At 41.2% G+C, this 22,009-nt stretch overlaps 1 protein-coding gene across 1 annotated transcript in view; it reads left to right on the top strand.

Moving 5' to 3' along the window:
- Positions 1–21,727, top strand: part of myo3a (myosin IIIA) — a gene marked incomplete at its 5' end in the record, with an annotated part of 30,051 nt that extends 8,324 nt beyond the window's left edge. The window contains 19 exons of the mRNA XM_083679249.1: positions 1,318–1,528; positions 1,877–2,021; positions 4,032–4,185; positions 5,282–5,370; positions 5,670–5,799; positions 7,121–7,203; positions 10,630–10,710; positions 11,008–11,213; positions 11,736–11,847; positions 12,280–12,442; positions 12,662–12,748; positions 12,922–13,045; positions 13,192–13,343; positions 13,506–14,518; positions 14,673–14,817; positions 17,539–17,630; positions 18,498–18,538; positions 20,894–21,205; positions 21,563–21,727. Coding sequence (XP_083535375.1) covers positions 1,318–1,528; positions 1,877–2,021; positions 4,032–4,185; positions 5,282–5,370; positions 5,670–5,799; positions 7,121–7,203; positions 10,630–10,710; positions 11,008–11,213; positions 11,736–11,847; positions 12,280–12,442; positions 12,662–12,748; positions 12,922–13,045; positions 13,192–13,343; positions 13,506–14,518; positions 14,673–14,817; positions 17,539–17,630; positions 18,498–18,538; positions 20,894–21,205; positions 21,563–21,677 — 3,455 coding nt within the window. The 3' untranslated portion in view covers positions 21,678–21,727. The remainder of the gene's footprint in view (positions 1–1,317; positions 1,529–1,876; positions 2,022–4,031; positions 4,186–5,281; positions 5,371–5,669; positions 5,800–7,120; positions 7,204–10,629; positions 10,711–11,007; positions 11,214–11,735; positions 11,848–12,279; positions 12,443–12,661; positions 12,749–12,921; positions 13,046–13,191; positions 13,344–13,505; positions 14,519–14,672; positions 14,818–17,538; positions 17,631–18,497; positions 18,539–20,893; positions 21,206–21,562) is intronic.
- Between the last annotated feature and the right edge of the window lie 282 nt (positions 21,728–22,009).

Here is a 22,009-nt window from a genome sequence, read left to right as displayed (position 1 = left end):
GTTAACTGCTGTGGAGATGCAGTATACAGTACACTAGCATGTTCATATGTTTTGTTTACATTGAGCTGGATCTTGACATAGGGAATGGATTTTGTATGAACATATGTTTTAACAAGGAAAGTTATTTTAGAACCTGGTCTTCTTTACGACAAATATAATATGTTCTTGATATAAACATTTGCTTTGAACATGTTTCTCAGGTAGTTAGTGAGCTGTCCAGACAGGGTTTATCTGTTCGGTATGATGGATGAGAGAGCAATAGCCTTGTATCTGTACTATAGTGTGAAAGCCAGTTATCATACTTTACCAGCTGCAGACTGGGGAAATGTTATCTTGTTATTTTGTGAATATGGTTGCAAAGAACGGGATTGTTCTTGGTAAATTTCAAAACATTCAGAGCTTTGGTAATTTAACTAAATTTGGGGAGTTATCAATGCATTGTCTGAAATGTAACATGGAAACAGGAATTTTCTCCAATGATCTACACAGTCTATTCTCAATGCAAAAAATGGGCACTGTAAAAGAGGAAAACATGGGATCTTCACAACAAACAAAAAAATCACAAACGGTTTCCTAAATATATCCTGTAAGATGAGATGGTTTTAGACAAGATGAGATGGTTTTAGAATGAAGTTTGGTTAATTTTAGCCATGTACTATTGCATACAACACCTATACATTTCTCCAGCAAATATACTACCATAAGGCTCATCACTTGGTATTATCACTTCATACTTCAGTTAATGAACACATCATGAATGAGCTTATCATGAAGTCTTGATTGTTATGTCCACCTGCTACTACAATGATACATTTATAATAATAAGGTTTAAAACACTCTTTTTGTTGTTGATGAATCTTCATGATCTGAAGAGGGGAAACATAGGGTGTACTCATAATGTTTCAAAATGGATGACATCCCCATGTCTGTCTCGGAGGTGATTTGGCTACAGTACGCTAGCTAGATAGCAAGCAATCAGACTTAAAATGCATATCTCTCCATGTTCTACCATTCTGTTACTCACAGACAAGATGGGCACACAGAAAAGCAACATAGAAAATGCATGTAACATTTGCAGAGTAGTAATTTAGGAACAATTTCAGTTAAGTTCCCATAGATTCCTAAAATTAACGGTAAGCTACCATGATTTCTATTGCAACCCTATTTGTGAATAAGAATGTTTTTTTTATTGGAATATATGATTGTATTTTTGCATATGTGTGTCTGTTTGCGTTTGTGCTCTTGACTGTATATCTCATCCTGTATCTTTTTATGCATCCTTACCATGTGTGCCCCCCCCCCTCCCCCACCCCACAGCTGCGTCGCTGCTGTGTATCCGGTCAGACGAGCTACAGGAAGCCCTGACCTCCCACTGCGTGGTGGCCCGGGGAGAGACAATCGTCAGGCCAAACACGGTGGAGAAGGCCACAGAGGTGAGAGACGCCATGGGCAAGGCCCTCTATGGCAGGCTCTTCAGCTGGATCGTCAACCGCATCAACACTCTGCTGAGGCCCGACAACCAGCCAGGGTGAGAAAGAGCAGTGGAGGGGGACGAAGGGTGTGTGAGTGTGTGTGGTGGGGGGAGGTGGGGGGTTAGAGGAGGGTTGTGTGTGTGTGTGTGTGTGTGTGTGTGTGTGTGTGTGTGTGTGGTGCGTGCTTGCATGCGTGCATATGTTGATCAGTGGTTTAGTACTGCACTATATTAAAACAAGATGAGAGATTTGACTTTTGAAGATGCCTTGAAAAATTAATTTAAACTTAGCTAATAGAATATAACTAGTAATAAACTCACTATAAACCTCCCTGACCTTTTTCTCTCTCCCTCATTGATTCTTTTTCACTGTCTAAACAATAATTTCTCTTCATCCCCTTCCAGAGAGGAGGGGGGCTTGAACATTGGCATCCTGGACATCTTTGGCTTTGAGAACTTTAAGAAGAACTCTTTCGAACAGCTCTGCATCAACATCGCCAACGAGCAAATCCAGTTCTACTTCAATCAACACATTTTCGCCTGGGAGCAGGTATAGTAGCCCATTTCTGCCTGTCTCGAACATAGCTGTCTCTCTGAAATAATATGAATACCGTCTGAATGGGTGAACGGCTCCTGGGAGACATCTCATAAGTGCTTTTCACCTTGGAGCTACCTAATTTCCATCTAAATAGTAATCACGTGTCATCGTTTGTCACCTGGCATGTTAAGCGAGTCGGCAAGGGTGAAATATGCTTCCATTTTTATTTACGGTGAAAAAGGGTGGTTGCGATTTCCCCAGTGATGGTCTCAGGGGTCCATTTTGCCTTGGGCCAGAGAATGGTTTGCTCATGTTAAATGCTTTATTCTAACCCATGGAGAGGCATCATAAATCATCGTCAATGAGGGTCAATTAGGAGTTAAAGACAGTGTGTAGGATTTAAACTCACACTAGGGCACTGCTGGCATGAAGCCCCGAAATATAGTAGTACAGTACAGTATGTAGAGAGCCAACGGGATTTCAAAGGTGCTTAGTGTCCATACAATATATTCACCAGCATATCCTGGCCAAATATTACAGTCGTGTGTCTCTTCTCAAAACAACCATCACTGAAAATATGCTTTTTAATGGTCTAATATTGGGCACATGCTAAAGCAAATTTACCTGAGGAGAGGGATGATATTGCCCAGTCAGCAGACAATTAAGGGCCAGATCTGGTCTTGTGGTGGCACATTTGGTTCAGTGCTGGAGAGGGCAAGTATTATATGGGCGAGACCTGGTTCCTGAGTGAAAGTTGGCAATTTGCTATGGGCCAACTCTGGTATGATGAATGTGGTTGACCAGTACTAGGGAACAAAGTCGGACCTGGGCCACATCCATATGCTGGGCAATATCTGGTATGGGCAATATCAACAAAGTTGTACCTGGGCAACATTCGGATGCCAGTAGACATTTCTATGCTGACAGGGTGCAGATTGTCTCTATAAGAAAGCAAAATGGGGGAGCTGATTGCTCTATGTCCCACTCTGGTATTCTTTGTGTTTTGTTTCTCAAGGCCGTGTGTGTGTGTGTGTGTGTGTGTGTGTGTGTGTGTGTGTGTGTGTGTGTGTGTGTGTGTGTGTGTGTGTGCGTGTGTGCGTGTGTGCGTGTGTGCGTGTGTGTGTGTGTGTGTGTGTGTGTGTGTGTGTGTGTGTGTGTTTCCATTGTTGTGTGTGTCCATTTTCAACTATGGCTTTGCACTATTTGTATCAGTGTGTGTTTGTCAGTGAACATGAATATGCCAGAGGCACTGAAAAACTTTTTTTTTTTTTCATGGATGCTTTTTTCCTGTGGAGAGACAAATATATTGTGTACCCTGTGATGTTGCTGACTCATAGTTGGGCCAAACTATGGGTCAAAGTCAGTCAGCACACAGAACACAACTAAACCCACTGTCGTGAATCTTTGAGGGCAGTTCAGTGAAACTTCCAATGCTTGAGAGGAAATATGTCTCTTTTTCTCATATTTTCCCAACATTTTTGGTGTGACAACTTGATTTGTCTCAAACTTAAGTTAAAAACTTTCACAATAGCATCTGGTATTATAAGCTAGGTGGTCAAATCCAAACATGCTTTTATAATACAGGTTCTCCCCAGGATTTTTGAACAGCATGGCACTGGATTGCATTATCAAAACTCAATTTGTGTTTATTCAAGTAAAAATGTGCCAAAAATACTGCTAAAATGTTGATTTCACTGAATCTTTTTAACAACGATGTTGTTGGTGATCAAAGACACTCTATCATTATTAAATATATTGTTTAATTTGCCTTGAAATGTTTACATAGTGGCGCAGCACCACTCTTAGATTGTTTGGGGAGAACCCTGATGATACCTGGAAAACCAAATAAGGATAATCTGCCTATTAGTCTAAAAGAGAACTTCCGAGAGTGGAAAGAAAATTGAACATAGTCCTTGAAAATGGCTTCAGAGAACTTTTAACTCATTTCGAAAACCAGCTCCTTCATGTCCAGAAAGCAGTTTAACCCTTACCTTACCAACTGTCTCTTTCCCTATCTATCAGGATGAGTACCTGAATGAGGATGTGGATGCACGGGTGATTGAGTATGAGGACAACCGGCCACTCCTGGACCTGTTCTTGCAGAAGCCTATGGGCATGCTCTCACTGCTGGATGAGGAGAGTCGCTTCCCCCAAGCCACTGACCAGACCCTTGTCGGCAAGTCCCAACTACGATTACAGTCCCCACTAAGACTACACACAGTCCCCACTAGAACTACACACAGTCCCCACTAGAACTACACACAGTCCCCACTAGGACTACACAGTCCCCACTAGGACTACACACAATCCCCACTAGGACTACACACAGTCCCCACTACGACTACACAGTCCCCACTAGGACTACACACAATCCCCACTAGGACTACACACAGTCCCCACTACGACTACACAGTCCCCACTAGGACTACACACAATCCCCACTAGGACTACACACAATCCCCACTAGGACTACACACAATCTCCACTAGGACTACACACAATCTCCACTAGGACTACACACGATCCCCACTAGGACTACACACAATCCCCACTAGGACTACACACAGTCCCCACTAGGACTACACACAGTCCCCACTAGGACTACACAGTCCCCACTAAGACTACACACAGTCCCCACTAAGACTACACACAGTCCCCACTAAGACTACACTGTCACTCAAACAGAATGGCAAACACAATTATATTCCCGCACACATACAACTCCTCACACACAGAATAATCAAACATCCCATTCCCCATACACACACAGCCACACACACACACACACACACACACACACACGTGCACACGCGCACACGCGCACACACACACACACACACACACACACACACACACACACACACACACACACACACACACACATACACACACAGCTTTTGTCACATGAACCGACAGAGCCACAATCATCAAACAATTTACTCCTTCTTACATTCTAAGTTTACACACCAGTTTTCTCCTGCTTTGTAACTAAGCCACACTCGACATGACATCTTGAGGAGCTATACATAATGCAGTGTGCTAATTTACAAGGTCCTTAAGGGTACCAAGTTAAACATTGGTACATAATTAGCAATTTGAAAACCACTGGTTCTCCACCTAAATACCTTTGTTAAGCAAAAGTCCCTGAATAAATGAAGTAATAGTTTTTCAACAGTACTACTGCATATGACATTATTGTTTATTCTGTCACTCAATTGTGTTTACACAGCAGGTCTCTAATTAGCCAGCTTGAACTTTGTCCTTTACTACAGAAAAGTTTGAAGACAACCTCAAGTCCAAAAACTTCTGGAGACCAAAGAGGGTGGACCTGGGATTTGGTATTCACCACTACGCAGGAAAGGTTATTACTATGTTATAGTCTTCTCTGTCAAACTCGTCTTATTCTGGCTCAATCATAAGACTACATATCTCTTTTATTACTGTGCATGTCAGTAGTCTTAGCGTAGATATTGGGAAAAGTCCATTACAATGTAATATTGTACCTGAGACGAGTCTCGATACTGAGGTGACTGACGTTTATGGATTTTGTTCACTGCCTTCATTAACTTTTTTATCCTTAATATCTTTCATGGTTTCATTTCGAGCTCTAGATAACATAAACCTACAGTATGTTCTCACCTCCTTGCTGTCTACTTGCAGGTGATTTACAATGCCGGAGGTTTCCTGGCTAAGAACAGAGACACTCTACCAGCAGATATTGTCCTTCTGCTGAGGTCATCAGAGAATGAGCTGATTCGCAGACTTGTCACCCACCCTCTCACCAAAACAGGTAAACCTAACCTGATATCAGCTCCTTATCTCCTACCTACATCAAATAACCTATATGAACGTACACTAAATAACCTGTATTGGCCACAATCATACCAACATCCCCTATATGTTTCTCTGTAGTAGCCTTTGCTATTACTGAGAAAGTCTCTCAAATGTACTTATTTTCTTGTTGTTAAACAGGGCACTGATTATTTTCCTTACCTGGAATTCGTAACCACTGTATAAAGACAAGATGTGGTGATTAGTAGTGTAGAACATCAATATTTTCATTTAACCATCACAAACCTTTTTGAGTTTGCTATGCTAGCAATACTAGCAGAGCCAAAGCAAACAGGTAAATGTTGCTCTTTTCAGCACAGCCTACTGTTATTGGAGGCCGGACTTTTGTTGTGAAAATCTTGCCATTGCAGCGTGAGTACCCTACCTTGGCAGAGGACGCATGGCTGAGCCAACTGAGCCCAAATCCAATCACCAAGCCTATAATCACATAATCACTCTTTAATGTACCCCTAAAGCTGTTTTATTGAGCTACGGCTCTCGCACTGGCCCTTTTTACCGTCATCCCCTCTGACCTAATGAAAGCTACCACACTAACATACTCCTGGAGAGAAGAACAGAGACTCCTCAGAATCCTCCTCTCTGTTGGTCTGTCTACAGTGCTAAAGCTAAAATGCTAACATTAGCATAACATGTGTATGTTTAGGCTACATACTTTTATTGAATTAGCACTCAGTCAGTGGTTGTTAATTAGTCTAAGCGAGTGCTTCTGGGATTTATTTTTATAATCATATAATAGTTTTGAACTAATATTGTTGCAATTGCTTGCTCTTAAACGAAGGTGCAATAGTGGAGTGTAATCTATCATTTTGTATCAAATTAACATTTTGGTTTTTGGTTTTCAGAGGACAGCAATGTGGAGAAACTGACAGTTCTTTAATTTGCATTTACTGTACACCTACTAAATTGGTATTTTATTCCATCATAGATTACTTTTTGATCCTTAATATTTCCAATTTCCTACACCATTAATGTATTTTTCCCTTTTAGTGCAATGTAATTTGTTATCATTTGACCCAACTCATATAGGTTCACATGATTGGCTTTGGTAGATAGTTCATGCTTATGAATGTTAAAATTATTAAAATGTAATTATTGTTTACTATTATGTGCAATGAAAATGTTTCTGGAATGAGCATTTTGATGTATTTGTCCTGAGGGCTAATGGCCAGTTACAGTACTCCTTCAAAGAGTAAAGAATGGCATAATGGTCTGTCCATTTGTAGTAACCTCCACTCTCTTTCTCTCCCTCCTTCTACCAGGAAATCTGGCCCACACAAAGGGTAAAGGTATGAACACAATCCGCAGCCCTCGAACCCCTCAACGCACCATAAACTTTGCCAAGGTACTGCCAATGTTTTCTTGGGTCTGCTCCATTAAAAGTCCCCAAACAAAGTAATATTTAATATTCCCTTGTTACCTTCTTTTCGTATTCCGTCTTTCAGATGTTGTAACTTAGAATGTTCTCCTTGTTATTCTGTTTCACATCTGTCTCCTGTCCTTTCGATCACTTTTGAATGTACTTTTCAAAAGTTAACTGTCTTCTTTTCTCTGATTGACAAACTAACCTTAAGTGTCCTTCTACTACTGTATGCCTCCCCCTCCCTTCTCTTCTCTTTTCTCTCTCTCTCTCTGCTTCTCAATGTAAAGATGGGAGTACTTATGCTATTCAGCTCTTCTTTATCCATCAGTAGTGAGGTAATGACAATCTCTTTGTCTCCGCTGTGTTTGAGGAATGCCAAATTATTTCCCAAACCTCAAGACCCTGCGCCTTGAAAAAGTTACTCTAGAGTCGATTTAATGCATTTTCACACCGTAACCTTGGATTTTCCTCATACCATAACCTGCTATTAAATAGACATTAATGAATATGGCAGTTTGATTGTCTTTTGTGTGCATGCACCATGTAGGCCTATGTGATTTTCTATAATGTAGGTCTCCTACTTTGTCTCTGTGGCTTTAAGTCTGTTGATGGAAAGTAGAAAAGCAGTCTTCATTTGCATTAAAAAACCTCAGTGTGAATTAATGGTCTGATTAGATTTGAAAGGAGGTGCTTTCATGTGTATATGGCCGATAATTCTGATCTTTTTCTCATTTGCGTACCGTTATTGGGGTTATTTCTTTTTATGACACCATGCCTTATGATATTGACTGTTTTTTTAGTTTTTTTTCATGAAGTGTCCTTCACACATGCTGCAAAGGCTGAAGCCTTTTTAACTTAACGTTGTGCAAACTGAGTGTAAAAAGATTAGCCTTATAGTTACCCCTAAAGTTGGTGTAGTGTCGGTCTTTGAATGATGTGCTACTTTTTGCAGGCTCAAACCTTTCATTTTTTTAGCCAACCATCCTGAGGGGGGTTGTTATGGATAGCATCATTTGAAGCCACCATTTCCATTTTGTCTAAGCAATTTGTACACCTAGGAGCAATTGGCGGAGGCTACATCTGAAAATTAACTGTCTTTGATGAGTACATGAATGTATTTCCATTCATCTGCATATATTATTTCTAAAAAAGCACATCAAAGGCTCCTCCTTTACAAGTCACGGTGAGGGTGAAAGTGACAGCCACGAAACCTTACTAGGCCAATGGTGTTAAGGTGTGCTTTGGTAGTGTTGCAACATTGTAGTCAGCGTTGTGTGTAGATCTTGTTAACATGCTGCCATATGTTTCGTTCATACTGTATGCAATGTCTCAAGGTTAATATTAGGCTGTGTCCAAGATTAGCATACATTTGCATTTCTAATTTGCTTTCTTCATATTACTCTGCAAATGAGAACATTGTTCAAGTATATATTTTTATAATGAATTGTATACACTGAGAAATGTCACTGCCTTTTTAAGCATGTTGGACAGCTGTCAAAGGTGAAATTGATGGAATTCACAATTTCACCATATGCAGGATAAGTAAATAATACTTTTGCATGTGCTTGTTGTATGTCATAATGACCTCATAATGCTATCATAACAATAAATCATAATTGCATTACACTATCATGACTATACTTAACAAGCCTATGTATTTTGGCATTGTTCTGTATCTCCATGTGGTCAAATAGTGTCTCTTGTAACAAATATTATTGTTATAAATATTATTTTGCACCTCTGAACAAATTAGTGCCAATTAGCAATTAAAACAAATTGTCATATGCAGACTTTCCTCATGACTTGGCAAGTTTTTGTTTACGCTTTTTATGCATCTCTTTTGCAGCCTTCTTCTCGGAAATTAACGCTCACCCCTGAAAAAAAACACAAGCTTGCCTTGCCCCTTGATCACAAAGTACATATGAAAACGGTGATTGGTGATTTTCCCCCCCAAAAAAGATCCAATGTTCTGAAATGAAACTGATACATATTATTGGGGAAATGAGGCCTCTGAATTTTGGATGTTGAATCATTCTGAAGTTAACCAATTTAGAGCCCTTTTCTAGCCCATAATTTTCATATCGTTTATACATGCATTTTATATCTTCATAATCGCTCGTATGATTAAAGAAACACATCTTATTCTAAATCGTCTTTGGCTACAGTACTGGACAGTAAAGGACATACAATAACTAAAGGTTACAAATGTAACAGGTTCTCTGAAGGAGATGCGGGAGACACCTCACTATAGAACACCTTTCGCTGAAGACCCCTATTCAATCACATCTGGTACAGGCCATTGATGCTTGCAAGTGATAACCCTGTGCCATTTCATCCAGTGAACCAGCGAAATCTTCTTCACAAGGTCAGCGTGAGAGGGCCAATGAGGTGAGGGGTCTCCCTCATCTCTTTCAGAGAACCTGGGTTACATTTGTAACCTTTAGTTCTCTTTCAGTCGACTCAGTTCGGCCTCACACTGTGAGACCCTGCAAAACACCCTGATTGCCTGTTCTGAACTGGAAACCTGTATGGATAGCCTGTGAGACTGGGGAGTCTGTGAGCCCACATTCTGGATAGCCAGATAGCTAAACCCAGGCATGGTGGGCAGACTGTGTGAGAGTCTTGCTTCCACAAGGCATGACCGCATCCATTCAGGAAGGGCACAGGGCTCGCCTTTTTGGTGTTGTGTCTCCTGGATCTAGTCGTGACCGGAGCCATGATTAGAGACGCAGTGGTTATTAAGGAGGTTGACACACAAGGTGAGAGAATATTAGCTTTTCAAAGCTAGTCATGGGCTCAGCTGTCCGGAGCTAGTTATAACAATAACCTGAGGAATTATTGATGAGCTAGCAAGGGTTCAACAATTCAAAATAATTGTGAGCTCACAGGCTAGTTACAGACCATATTGTGTTAGCCTGCTAGCTCAGACAGTTAATAGGTGCTCACAAGGTGAAAATCGACCAACTTGGATTACCAACTTTTACCAACTTTCTGAACCACAGGATTCCAGTAGAGACAGCCTAACGCCCCGGGAGAATTGTAGGATTCTCAGTGGAACAGTTAAGTTAAGTTGTAGCTAGTTACAAGAATACAACTACAGTACGATTCAGACAGTCAGTGAGTGAAGAGTGGAAAGAATGAAATGGCGCCCTTGTCATGTCCCTTTATTGGGACACGATAGGTGGGGTTATCACTTGCAAGCGTCACTGGCGTCTACCAGGTGTGATTGAATAGGGGTCTTCAGCAAAAGGTACACAATAGAGCGTGTCCCATAGTGAGGGATCGAACTGAGTTGACTGAAAGAGACCACTAATTTGAACTATTCACTAATAGAACTCAACAAGTACAACACAATCCAGAAATACCTCTGCATCATGTTGATAAGCTCAAAGTTTTGTGTGTGTCCAGGGAGAGAGTGGAGCAGATACCATTCACCATCCTAGAGAGACCACCAACATGAGGACACAAACTGTGGCCTCCTACTTCAGAGTAAGGCTGGGTCTCGCTTTATCACTTCTTCCGTTATTGAGCAGATAGATTCACCCCAATCTAGAATAATGGACTGGTAGTATAATTGTAGCTCTGTTGATAAATTGACTGGTAGAAGATTATTACAGAGGTCTATTTGCATACTCTGACACAATGCCAATATTGACTCATTATAGTCGTACCCATATCTCTGGATAATCACAATATACAGTAACTGCCTGAGAACAAAAATAATCCCAACTTCATATTCATACATTTTTGCTCAAGATGTACTTTGTTCTTTGTCCTTTTCTTCAGTATTCTCTCATGGACCTTTTATCCAAGATGGTGGCAGGTCAGCCCCACTTTGTGCGCTGCATTAAGCCCAATAACGATCGACATGCCAACAAGTTTGACCGGGAGAAGGTACTGGTGCAGTTGCGCTACACAGGTGTTCTGGAGACGGCCAAGATCCGCCGGCAGGGCTACTCTCACCGCATTCTCTTCACCAACTTCATCAAGAGGTCAGTTAGGGCTCTAAAACACAGTCATCTAACACACATCTGTGTGTGTGTGTGTGTGTGTGTGTGTGTGTGTGTGTGTGTGTGTGTGTGTGTGTGTGTGTGTGTGTGTGTGTGTGTGTCAGCCCTGTATATATCCCCTCCTACACATTAGCCTAATCCCTTTTGATGTTTGCTACAGTACCGTTGAGAATCTGCTGTTTACTGCATTACTCCTCCTGGCATTCCCAGCTTTCTGGTTAACCCCTTCAACAGGGAGGTCCTCAGAGAGAGATTCCCAAGATACCCCACAGTTAACACAAATATGCATAAAAGATAATCAAACAAAGCAGACAGAAATGTAGACTGTATTTGACATGTATTTTACATGTTTCTCTATTCAAGTGTGCCACCTCATGTCCCAATAAAATGTCCTTCTTGAGAAGATGAATGAGAAATCCATGTTTTGAGGGTTGTTTTGCTCTAAAGGAGTTCAGTTTTTGTTCGTTAGTCTAATGTATTAAAATATTGTTGTTGTTGTTGCAGGTACTTCATTTTGGCTTTCCGTGCACATGAGGAGCCGGCTGTGAGCCCAGAGACATGTGCAGCCATATTGGAGAAGGCAAAGCTAGAGAACTGGGTCCTGGGCAAAACTAAAGTAAGGTCACATTGATGGAGTATTTTAAAGTCATATAATGATTATCATGCTTCTGGTTAATCTGCTGCACACAGTTACAGCATCTAATAATAATAATAATAATAATAATAATAATAATAATAATAATAATGCATTTATTTTGTATAGCGCTTTTCTCAGTACTCAAAGACACTACATTCCATGGAGAGAGCAAGACTAGATGGATAAATAAAAAGGAAAACAAAAGCACAGTCAGTAAAAACAACAATAAAAATAGTTAAAGATTAAAAGCAAGTTTAAAAAAATGGGTTTTGAGATAATGTACATGCATGTGTTAAACAACAAAGGAATCTGTTTTGCTTCATATTACTTTAATTACACCTAGAAATGAAAATATATAAACAGCAACTGTAATTGTGTATTAATTGTGTATATGTGTGTGATGGTCCTCAGGTGTTTCTGAAGTATTACCATGTGGAGCACCTGAACCTGATGGTGAGACGGACCACAGACCGGATTGTTCTGGTCCAGGCATATGTCCGGGGCTGGCTGTGCGTCAAACGCTACCGCCGGATCCTGGAGACAAGAGCACAGAGTGCTCTGGTCTTACAGTCAGGTCAGTATAGTTTGTTGTTATTTAAAAATATCAATACAAACATTGTCTTTTAATGGCACAAGCTACTATTATGTTATAAGCTTATAATAAGTAAAAATGCATTATGCTGTTGCCTTTAGGTAAAGTGTTCCAAAGATCTTCCTGATTATTACACACAATTGCATAGTTAGTCATTTATTATCTATGCTAATGCTTTGACTTGGATCTGTCCAATACCAGCTTATAGAGGACATAAAGTTCGGAGGAGAGTGGCTGATGATAAAAGCAAAGCCAAGTTTGAGGCCTTCGTCATCCAGTTTCAGGCCGGTAAGGACAGTTTGGCATTGTAGCCACTGTTATTCCTCCATGGTATTTGTTTTTAATATCAATTTGATTTAATTTTAAACCTGGTCATTTACGATATCAGGTTGTACATGTTCAGTGTACATGTGCATTGCAGCTTGGGGTAGTTACACATTCTGTACCATTTTCCTGCTCAGTTTGTCGTGGTTACCTTGCAAAGAAGACGTACAAAGAGTTTTTGGATGAGAGGAATAAAGCTGCAGCCAAGATACAGGCCAACTACAGAGGACACAAGGGGAGGAAGAGTTTTAAAAAGAAAAGGTATTACAACCATTAGCAGATCTTTGAGGAATGTACTATATGTCAGTAGCTCTCTCTACACCATAAAACATTAAAGCGTTATAAAATGAAGAAAATTACAATATATTAATTTGCATTAAGATCAAAATACACTCATTTCTCATTAGGGAGGCCAAACAGAAAGAGAAGGAGACGGCCAAGGCAGCGAAAGTGAAGGAGCAGGAGCAAGAGCACAGCGTATCTGAGGAGAGTGCATCTGCCCTGGGCACAGGAAAGGGAGGTGAGGAGGATGAGGTCAAGGCTGCCGTTGTCCTCCAGAGTAACTATAGGGGCTACAAGGAGAGGAAGAAACTCAGGGGGGAGCGCAACAAGACAATGTCAGGAGATGCGTTGTTACTAGAGTCACCCCTGCCTGTGGTTCAAGACGACAAAGAAAAACCTGTTATTATGAAGGAGGAGGAAGAGAAGACTGAAGTGGCAGAGGAGGAGGACGACGATGAGCAAACGCCAGTGGTGACAGAGGGGGAGGATGATGATGATGAGAGCACAGAAGTGGCCGATGAGTTTGAGGATGATGAAGAAACAACAGAGGTCGCAGAGGAGGAAGAGAAAAGGGAGGATGGGGGAGGGGGAGAGGAAGGAAGTGTGAAAGTGGCACAAGCAGAGGAGGTGAACCCTGAGGAGGAAGCCAAGGCAGCTACGGTCCTCCAGAGCAATTTCAGGGGCCACAAGGAGAGGAAGAGGCTGGAGCAGGAGGGCAAGATCCCAGCCAAGAGGCAACGGGTGATGAGCCCTACTGAGGAAGTAGACCTACAGCCCACCCCAGAGTCATCAGTGGCAGAAGTGACCATAGTTGTGGATGAAAAGTCAATGGATCCTCAAGAGACTGTTGAGGTGTCTGGAAGTGGGGGGGAGAAAGAGGAGAAAGATGAGGCGAAGGCAGCTGTGGTCCTCCAAAGCAACTTCCGTGGCCACAAAGAAAGGAAACGTCTTCAAGAAGAAGGAAAGATACCCAACAAGAAGAAGAAAGACAAGGTTGCACAAGAGTCTCCAAGGGTGGAGGAGGAAGCTGTACAGGAAGAGGAGCCAATGTTGGAACCTCAACCACAGCTAGAGACATCCACCAATGGCCAGTGCGAACCAGATGAGGAAAAAGCAGCTACGGTCCTTCAGAGCAACTTTAGAGGCCATCGAGACAGAAAGAAACTGAAGGCGCAGAAAAAGGCAGCAAAAAATGAACCTCTGGTTAAGGAGGAGGAGGAGGAAGCAGCAGAGGACAGAGTGGAGGAACAGATGGAGGTCTTGGAGCTCACAGATGTTCAACTGGCCCGTAAAGAGGAGGCAGAATCTCAGGAGGATGACATGTTAGATGAGCAGCAGGCTGCAGTGAAGATCCAGAGCAACTTCAGGGGCCAAAAGGAGAGGAAGAACCTCAAAGCTACCAAAGCCACATCTAAGAAAGAGGCTGAAGAAGTGGAGGTCTTCTCTAAAGAGGTATATCAAATAATTACACTGTAGAGACTTGAATGCCATTTGACATACCGTACTGTTCCTGTCAGTGCTTTACAGTATAACCAGTGGAGGTAAGGGAAATGTGACTCCCCAATGTTGTGTTTTCATTTGTATCTGTTGTCCATCCTCTACACAGATCACAAAGGCTTCCCAAGACTACATGAACTTCCAACAGAAGCTGAACGAGATAATTCTGGCCCATCAGACAGACTCTGATAGCAATAGCATGTTTGTAAAAGGAAAGGCAGTGAATGGCTTTGCTGCCAACCATCAGCAATCAGGTCAGATAATCACTACTTTACATCCTTTTGTGTAATAGAAAATAGTAGAGTAGACAGTTTGCTCCTCTTACAAAAACAGATATACTATTTGGAGTATCATTGATGATCTAAAGTCACTCTTGGTAATAATTATCTGTTAACGAAGCAATGAAATTAAAATGTTTAGGTCTATCCATCTTTTCCAATGGCTTCTGGCTCATCCGCTTGGCCTAACAGCATCAAGGCTATCCCTCACAGACAGAGATCTGAATAAGGTTCACTGACACTCATTGAAACAAGACAGAGTGCATCTGTGAATAGAATTTACTTCCTCTAATCCATTCTTCTCAGGCCTGTAAAAAGAGAAGGTTGTGCTTGGGCTACCCATCTTCACTTGACTTTAGGCTTCAATGGTTTTATTTGTTTATCTCTGGGCATATTTAATTGCACAAATGTGGTATTCCCAAACAATGTTCAGCATTTTTACAATATTGAAGCAATTTATCAGCTCATCCACCATATGTATAGTAGCACCCAATCTACAAAACTCTAACATTGGATCATTCTAATTAAACATATTTCACAGGCACACTATGACATTCACCTCTTATCTTGTGTTACATTTTATGTGAATTCACTCACTAACAGTACCTATAATGCTGTTTTCAGCCTATCCCTGCTTGCCCTCAGAAAAAACCCCTCTAAAAAACTACAAAAAACTAAAAAAACTCATTGTGTCTCTGCTCGCAGTAACTAAAGATTTTATCAGTGGACAAAGTTCTCTTTTCTCTCTTGTGAGGCTTGATTGTATCAGAAAATCTAGGGATGTCAAGTGCCAAAACAGGAAAGCGCTCCTCGACGCGTCATCAGAAAATTCCCCCGGCCGCGTGGATCTATTGTTCATTTGATTTTCACCGGTGATATGTAATCTATGTGTAATTGCTTTCAGATGGCAGGCGAGGATAATGGCAGAGTTAAAGTTCACCGTCTCAGTGCCGGTCGGCCAAATGGAGCTGGCAGTTCAAATTGTGTCTTCATAACTTTAGCAGGTGTCCAGAGGAATTCAAATTATTTAGTCAGCCGTGATTAGGTGTCATTGGTTGGTGTCATGCTGACTTCCTCGTACTGGATTGTGACAACCCCAGATTTATTTGGGTCTGTGTGACTTTTTGGGTCTCCAAACCTGGGCTTTTTGGTGTGTGCCCTTTACAGGGTGTTCCTAAGAATAACACATTGTCTGAGGAGGAGCAGAATTAATTTGTAATGTCATTTCCAGAGGCTCAAGATACAATAATGTTTTTCAGAGCCATTGTCCTCCATAATTTATCCATTTATTGGGCACAATCAAAAGCTGTCCCCATACATTTCAGTTATGCAATAAACAATTATAACTGTAATTTGTTCTATACAGAATGAAATAGGAAATGTTCTTAGAATGCCAGTCACATTGCTCTCCATGGAAAAGGTCATTAAATGCTAATCATGTTTCATGAGAAAGTGCTCTAGCAATTACAACAAACATTAATGTAGGGGGTGGGGTGGGGGGGGGGGGTTCAAATTGGCTTTACTCCTTTAAGCAAAACAGAATTGCTGATGACCTTTAAATAGACATGTTCAATAATATGACAAACCTTTTGCCCCATTGCCAGTTAGCCTCTACCAACATTGATTGATGGTCTATTGTAAGAGTAAACAGTGGTTAAGTAAGAGTTACAAAACCAAAAGGTCATTGTTATGTACAGTACAGTGAACGTACTAATAATGTTAATGATCCAAGAAGGTGCCATATGATGAGATCACTTAAATGAAATATGATGGATTGCAACAAAAGAAGATACAGTACATAATATTTGATGCATGAATATTAGCCCTTATACTAATATCCACCCTCCACATCACACACAGACACACACTCACACACAGACACACACCCACACCCACACCCACACACACACACACACACACACACACACACACACACACATCACACTCAATACAGTAATGAGAACTGTAGGTCACCAAGGAATGGAACACTCTGTGACTGACAGGGGGGAGTTCTGATTGATCTCTGTTGGAAAATTCTAACTGCCTAAGCCCCTGAGGTTGAACCACATGTAGAGGGCAGTGTCAATAATTGTTTGGGACTATATTCTCAAGCCCAAAGCCAATATGAAGTAAGCTTCATACTATAGACTACTTTTTATTGGGCAGATTTTAGGAGTGGCATTCAAATGTTGAAATAAGTCTAAAACATTGTATATAGTATAAAATCTTGTGGTCAAGTCCATGCCATGCTTACCCTTACCTGATACCACCCATAAACTACCATTCAGTTTCATGTTTATATGTTATCTGTTCTTCAAACATTGTAGCTGTGTTTGTACAGAGTTTGCAGCAATTGAGCATTACAGGAGTCATGTTGTGCAGAACAGTGTGAAGTGGAGTAGGGTTTACCAGCAGGGGTGTCAATTGTGTTCTCTCAGTCTCCCCCTGAGAGGAGAATCACCACTTCATGCCATTCTTCAAGAAGCCATTTTCTACAATATATCGGAAAAGCAGTTTTCTCTCAATTCTTGTGTGAAAGAAGGAAGTTGACAAAAAAAGAGTAACCTAAAACTTTGGTCAGTAAATGTAAATGTAAAAACCTGGTTAACAATACACCTACTGTTCTACATCAACTTTTTTTTAGCTACTCAACAATCCTGAACACTGTAACAGACAGTGCTGTCTCTGTTATTTCAGTTGATATGAAAGTGCTGCGGACCCCTCGCAGAACCCAACAGCCAAAGACCCTAAACACACCAGAGGATTCCACCTATTACAACCTCATTCATGTGAGTCAACATTTTACAGCAATGAACAATTTGGTAGAGAAATCTGCTAACCACCATTGTCAACTTCAGTTATTGCTGTGGCCATTTTTCTTCAAGAGTGATTTTGACATACGATCGAAGATTTTTAAGTGTTGCATTTTCTAAAGGAGAAAAGGATTGTCTAATACCCTCATGGCTTTCAAATGTTCAAACAATAACAAAGTGTTCTCTCCGCCACTTTATGTAAACAGCTGAGGGATAGGGCTGGAGAAATGTAACCACCCTCAAATACATAGACGGAGCTATGGATGCAAGGACTGACCATCCATGAGATCAAAATTATAGTTCTAATGTTTTGAATCTATACAGTGTTTGTTTACAATTGTATTGTTTACAAACAATTGAGTAAACAAGCTTATATTTTGGGTTCTGATGGGGTAAGACTGTTGAACTAAGCTCATGAGGCATTTATTTCAGTTACATTCTTCAGGAATCAATAGCTATATACTGTATCCAAAAATGGATGTACCAATCCTAGATTGCCCCTTTAAAGATTCAACTTCATGTATGTTGTGTGTGCCAATTCTTTATCTTGAAAGTCATTGTTTACAATATTGATGAAACATTTCTATCTAATACATTCAGCATACACTAGCATAGTGTAAAGTAGGTATTGGAGAACCACTATATGAGCAGGTTTGTTTGCAACCTCCTCTTGTTAATTTGAGCCGGTAGTTGACCCGGTAATGATTAGTCAATTAGTCAATAAACAGATTGATTGATTGATTACAGGACCAATAGACCTGCCTACATCTGACTTAGACAATCAAGGACAGTAGTTGAAGCACAACAACATGCAGATTTTAATATATTCCTCTTCTCCTTCAGAGGTCTGTCCAGGATGATAAACGCAGGCCAAGGAAACAAGGGTAAGTTGATGGCTCGTATTTCACCAAGTTTTAACTACCCCTGGCAGTGTTTTAAGAGGTTGGGTCTGCTACTTGGCACTCTGGTCCTGAGTAATGCTTACGGCACAGTGCCAACATAAGGACAGTGTGTGGGTCCAAACTTAACGGCCTGTAGCATTACACATTTACAATGGAATTAATTAGCCCCATCTTTCACCCCCTTCTGCTGGTTTTACTTAATGAAATTTACTAAGTGAAATTTGATATACTGTACTTCATTATTCATACATTTGAGCATCAGTGTTCATATATTTTATCATATTTGAGCATGAACGATTAAATTATTGATTTGAATGACTTGATATTGTACAGATTTATAAACATGATCTATTGTGATTTGTTGATATGTGACACATCCATGTGCAAAAAGGCAATTATTACATACTTCCAACTAAACACGGAAATAATCAACATATTCATCTTCCACTTTAGACAGAAACAATTTGGGCCATAGCTGCTCCAAGACATTTTAATTCAAAGTAAATCTGTAGAGAGATATAGCTTTTTCTCTGAGTCTGATGTATCTGTGTGTGTCTCTGAATGTAATGTACAGGTGTGTGTGTGTGTGTGTGTGTGTGTGTGTGTGTGTGTGTGTGTGTGTGTGTGTGTGTGTGTGTCTGTGTGTGTGTGTGTGTGTGTGTGTGTGTGTCTGTGTGTCTGTGTGTGTGTGTGTGTGTGTGTGTGTGTGTGTGTGTGTGTGTGTGTGTGTGTGTGCGTGTGTGTGTGTGTGTGCAAGGTGAGCATACCTCCCAGAGAGAGGTGATGATAGGAGTTCCTAGAGGCTGGCAGATAGACAGATAGGTCTGGATGAACAGGGAAGGGGCAGAGTGCTTTATCATAGCAGTCTTGAGCCACACACACACACACACACACACAAACTGTGAGTCACTGTGAGACGAGACTCTAAACATCAAGGGTAATAATTTGTTAGCAGATAAATAAAGCCAGCGATGGACAGGAACAGTTTACATGCATCATTAAGATCGAGAAGGTCAGGAGGAAAGATAGCATCTCCAGCTAGGGTTGACAGCAGAGAGAAAGAGAGAGAGAGAGAGAGAGAATTAGAGAAAATGTGAATGGGAGAGAGGGATAGACAGAAAGACTCTGTGTCAATGAGGAAAAGTGGTGGTGGAAGGCAGCACAGTAATAAATGGAGGGGGAAAAGAGATAGAAAGGGAAGGAGAGTGGAATGGTTAGAGAGGCAATCATAAAGAAGGAGGATGGTGAATGGAACTGCAGAGGCCTCAGGTAAAGAGATCTGCTGAGATAGAGGGACATGCAAACAGTAAGAGAGTTACAAACCCTTCCTCTGATCCCTCCTCAAAGTACAATAGCAATAAACCCCATTCAACAATCGTGAAGCTTCTAAAACCCAGGGACCTATTCAATTAAAACCGGTCACAAGGAAGTAAACAAAAATAAATCTTGGTTTGCGATGGTGAGATTAGTTTAACTGACAATTTCACTAAACCAACTAAAATTGTTTACTTACTGAATGAAAGCACAAACTCAACTGTGACAGTATTTTTGTTTCACTCTAGAAACACTTTGACTATTGTATGGCTAGTCTAACTAGATGATATAAGGGTGACGGAATCCTGTTACAGTGTCCGTAGGCATTGGGGCTTGCCTGCGCCCATAGATAACTGTTCCTATTACATAACTCAGCCAATAAGCCAGGAGAAGAGGGGAGATATAAAACCCACAGAAGGGGAACTTTCCATTTGAGTCCGTCAGTAGAGGAGGAGGGGAGGTGATGATTCATCAGAGTTAGGAGGGCCTCTCGCCACGCCTATAGAAACAAAGGTTGTAAGGTCACGTTATGCACAGCTCCGGCTCATCCCAGTGCTGCAATAATGAACTAATGGCAGTTCATGTTCATGCTTAGCCTGCTATGAAATGCTAGACACTGTTTAGGCTACCACTGAAGCTCTGTGGCTATGGGTCTAGCATAGCTTGAGATATCATCATTGTTGACACAACCAGTTAGTCTCACTGGTATCTAGGCCAGAATACTGTATCTAATGTACTCATCGCAGTGTTGGCAGACGCAATTTTGGAAATACTGGTCTAAACCTGATATTATTGATTTTTTATTAGTTTCACCTCTCATTAGCTTTCATGACCTGCTTTATCTCACAGTCTAGTTTCAACCACTTTATCTCACTCGTCAAAGCCACCTTCAATGCCACTCTTCAGTGCCATTCTTCATTGCGACCAACCACAAACAAACCATTCCCCCCCCCTGATAATTCTTTACTTTACTTTCTTCTGTAAGTGACTGACCACAGGTCTCCCTCCTTGCTTGTGCACCAGTCCAGGGAAGCTCTTGGACGTGGATGACCAGTACTACCAGGGCCTTTACACTAGTAAGTCCAGAGGCTCCATCTCCAGCGAGGGACGCACCTCCAGCACCAGACAAGCCTCAGCTGAGAGGAGGCAATCTGTGGAAAGGAGACAGTCTATGGAGAGGAGGCAGTCCTCAGATCGAAGGAGGTCTAAAGACAGACGACAGTCTACAGAACAGAGGCAGTCTGCAGACAGGAGGCAGTCTACTGAGAGAAGGCAGGCCTCTCGAGAGAGGGCAGTGTCAGAGCCAGATACCCCCAAACCGGCCAAAGAAAAAAGGTGTGTCATCTATACACTACTAGACAAGAATATACTTGCATACACACATACACATGTGGGTCTATTTCATAATGGTGATGAAACACTCATTCGCATGCATTGCAAAACAAAAAAAAACATATCCAGTTATGACAGTCTACAAGCAATGATAAATGTGGCAGTGAACAAAGAAATAAACACTATTTCATCAAGAGCCTTTATCCTTTCATCTCTCCCTCTCTCTCCGTCCCTCTTCCTCCCTGTGTTCTGATCTCTCATTGAATATGTATTATTTCTCCTTCTCTTTTTCTTTGTTTTGTCCTCTCTTCATTTCCTACCTTGCACAGTTTCACTTTATCTCCTGTGCTGTGTTGACAGGCGCTCCGTTCCCAGAATGCCCTCCACAGAGAGCCAGTCAGACGACAACCCTTATGACTACAGACGCCTGCTGAGGAAGACCTCCCAGAGACGAAGGCTCATAAAGCATTACTGAGCAGCACACTTCACCCTAAGCAACTTGACATAACACCTATATGTGACCGTGCCCGAGGCATGACATAATGTCTCCCATAATGTGCCATGATAGTTTATGATTATGGACCTTTGGTGATGACAACTGACTTAACCCTGTTATGATACATGGAATACTAAGTCTATTGAAATGCCTAATGTAACACATATTATAAAGGCATTTTGTCAGTTGTCATTAGCTGAAGGAAATTGTCATACAATGTCATGATAGATGGTATGTCATGCTTATGACATTGGTATAAAGGTGTTGCATCAAGTAATTTAAGTCATCACTAGAGTTTGGGGTCTAGGTGC

The sequence above is a fragment of the Argentina silus genome, assembly GCF_951799395.1.
Source record: "Argentina silus genome assembly, chromosome: 1".
Lineage (NCBI taxonomy): Eukaryota > Metazoa > Chordata > Actinopteri > Argentiniformes > Argentinidae > Argentina > Argentina silus.
The sequence above is the reverse complement of the archived record's forward strand: the minus strand, read 5'-3'. Positions and strand labels throughout refer to the sequence as shown.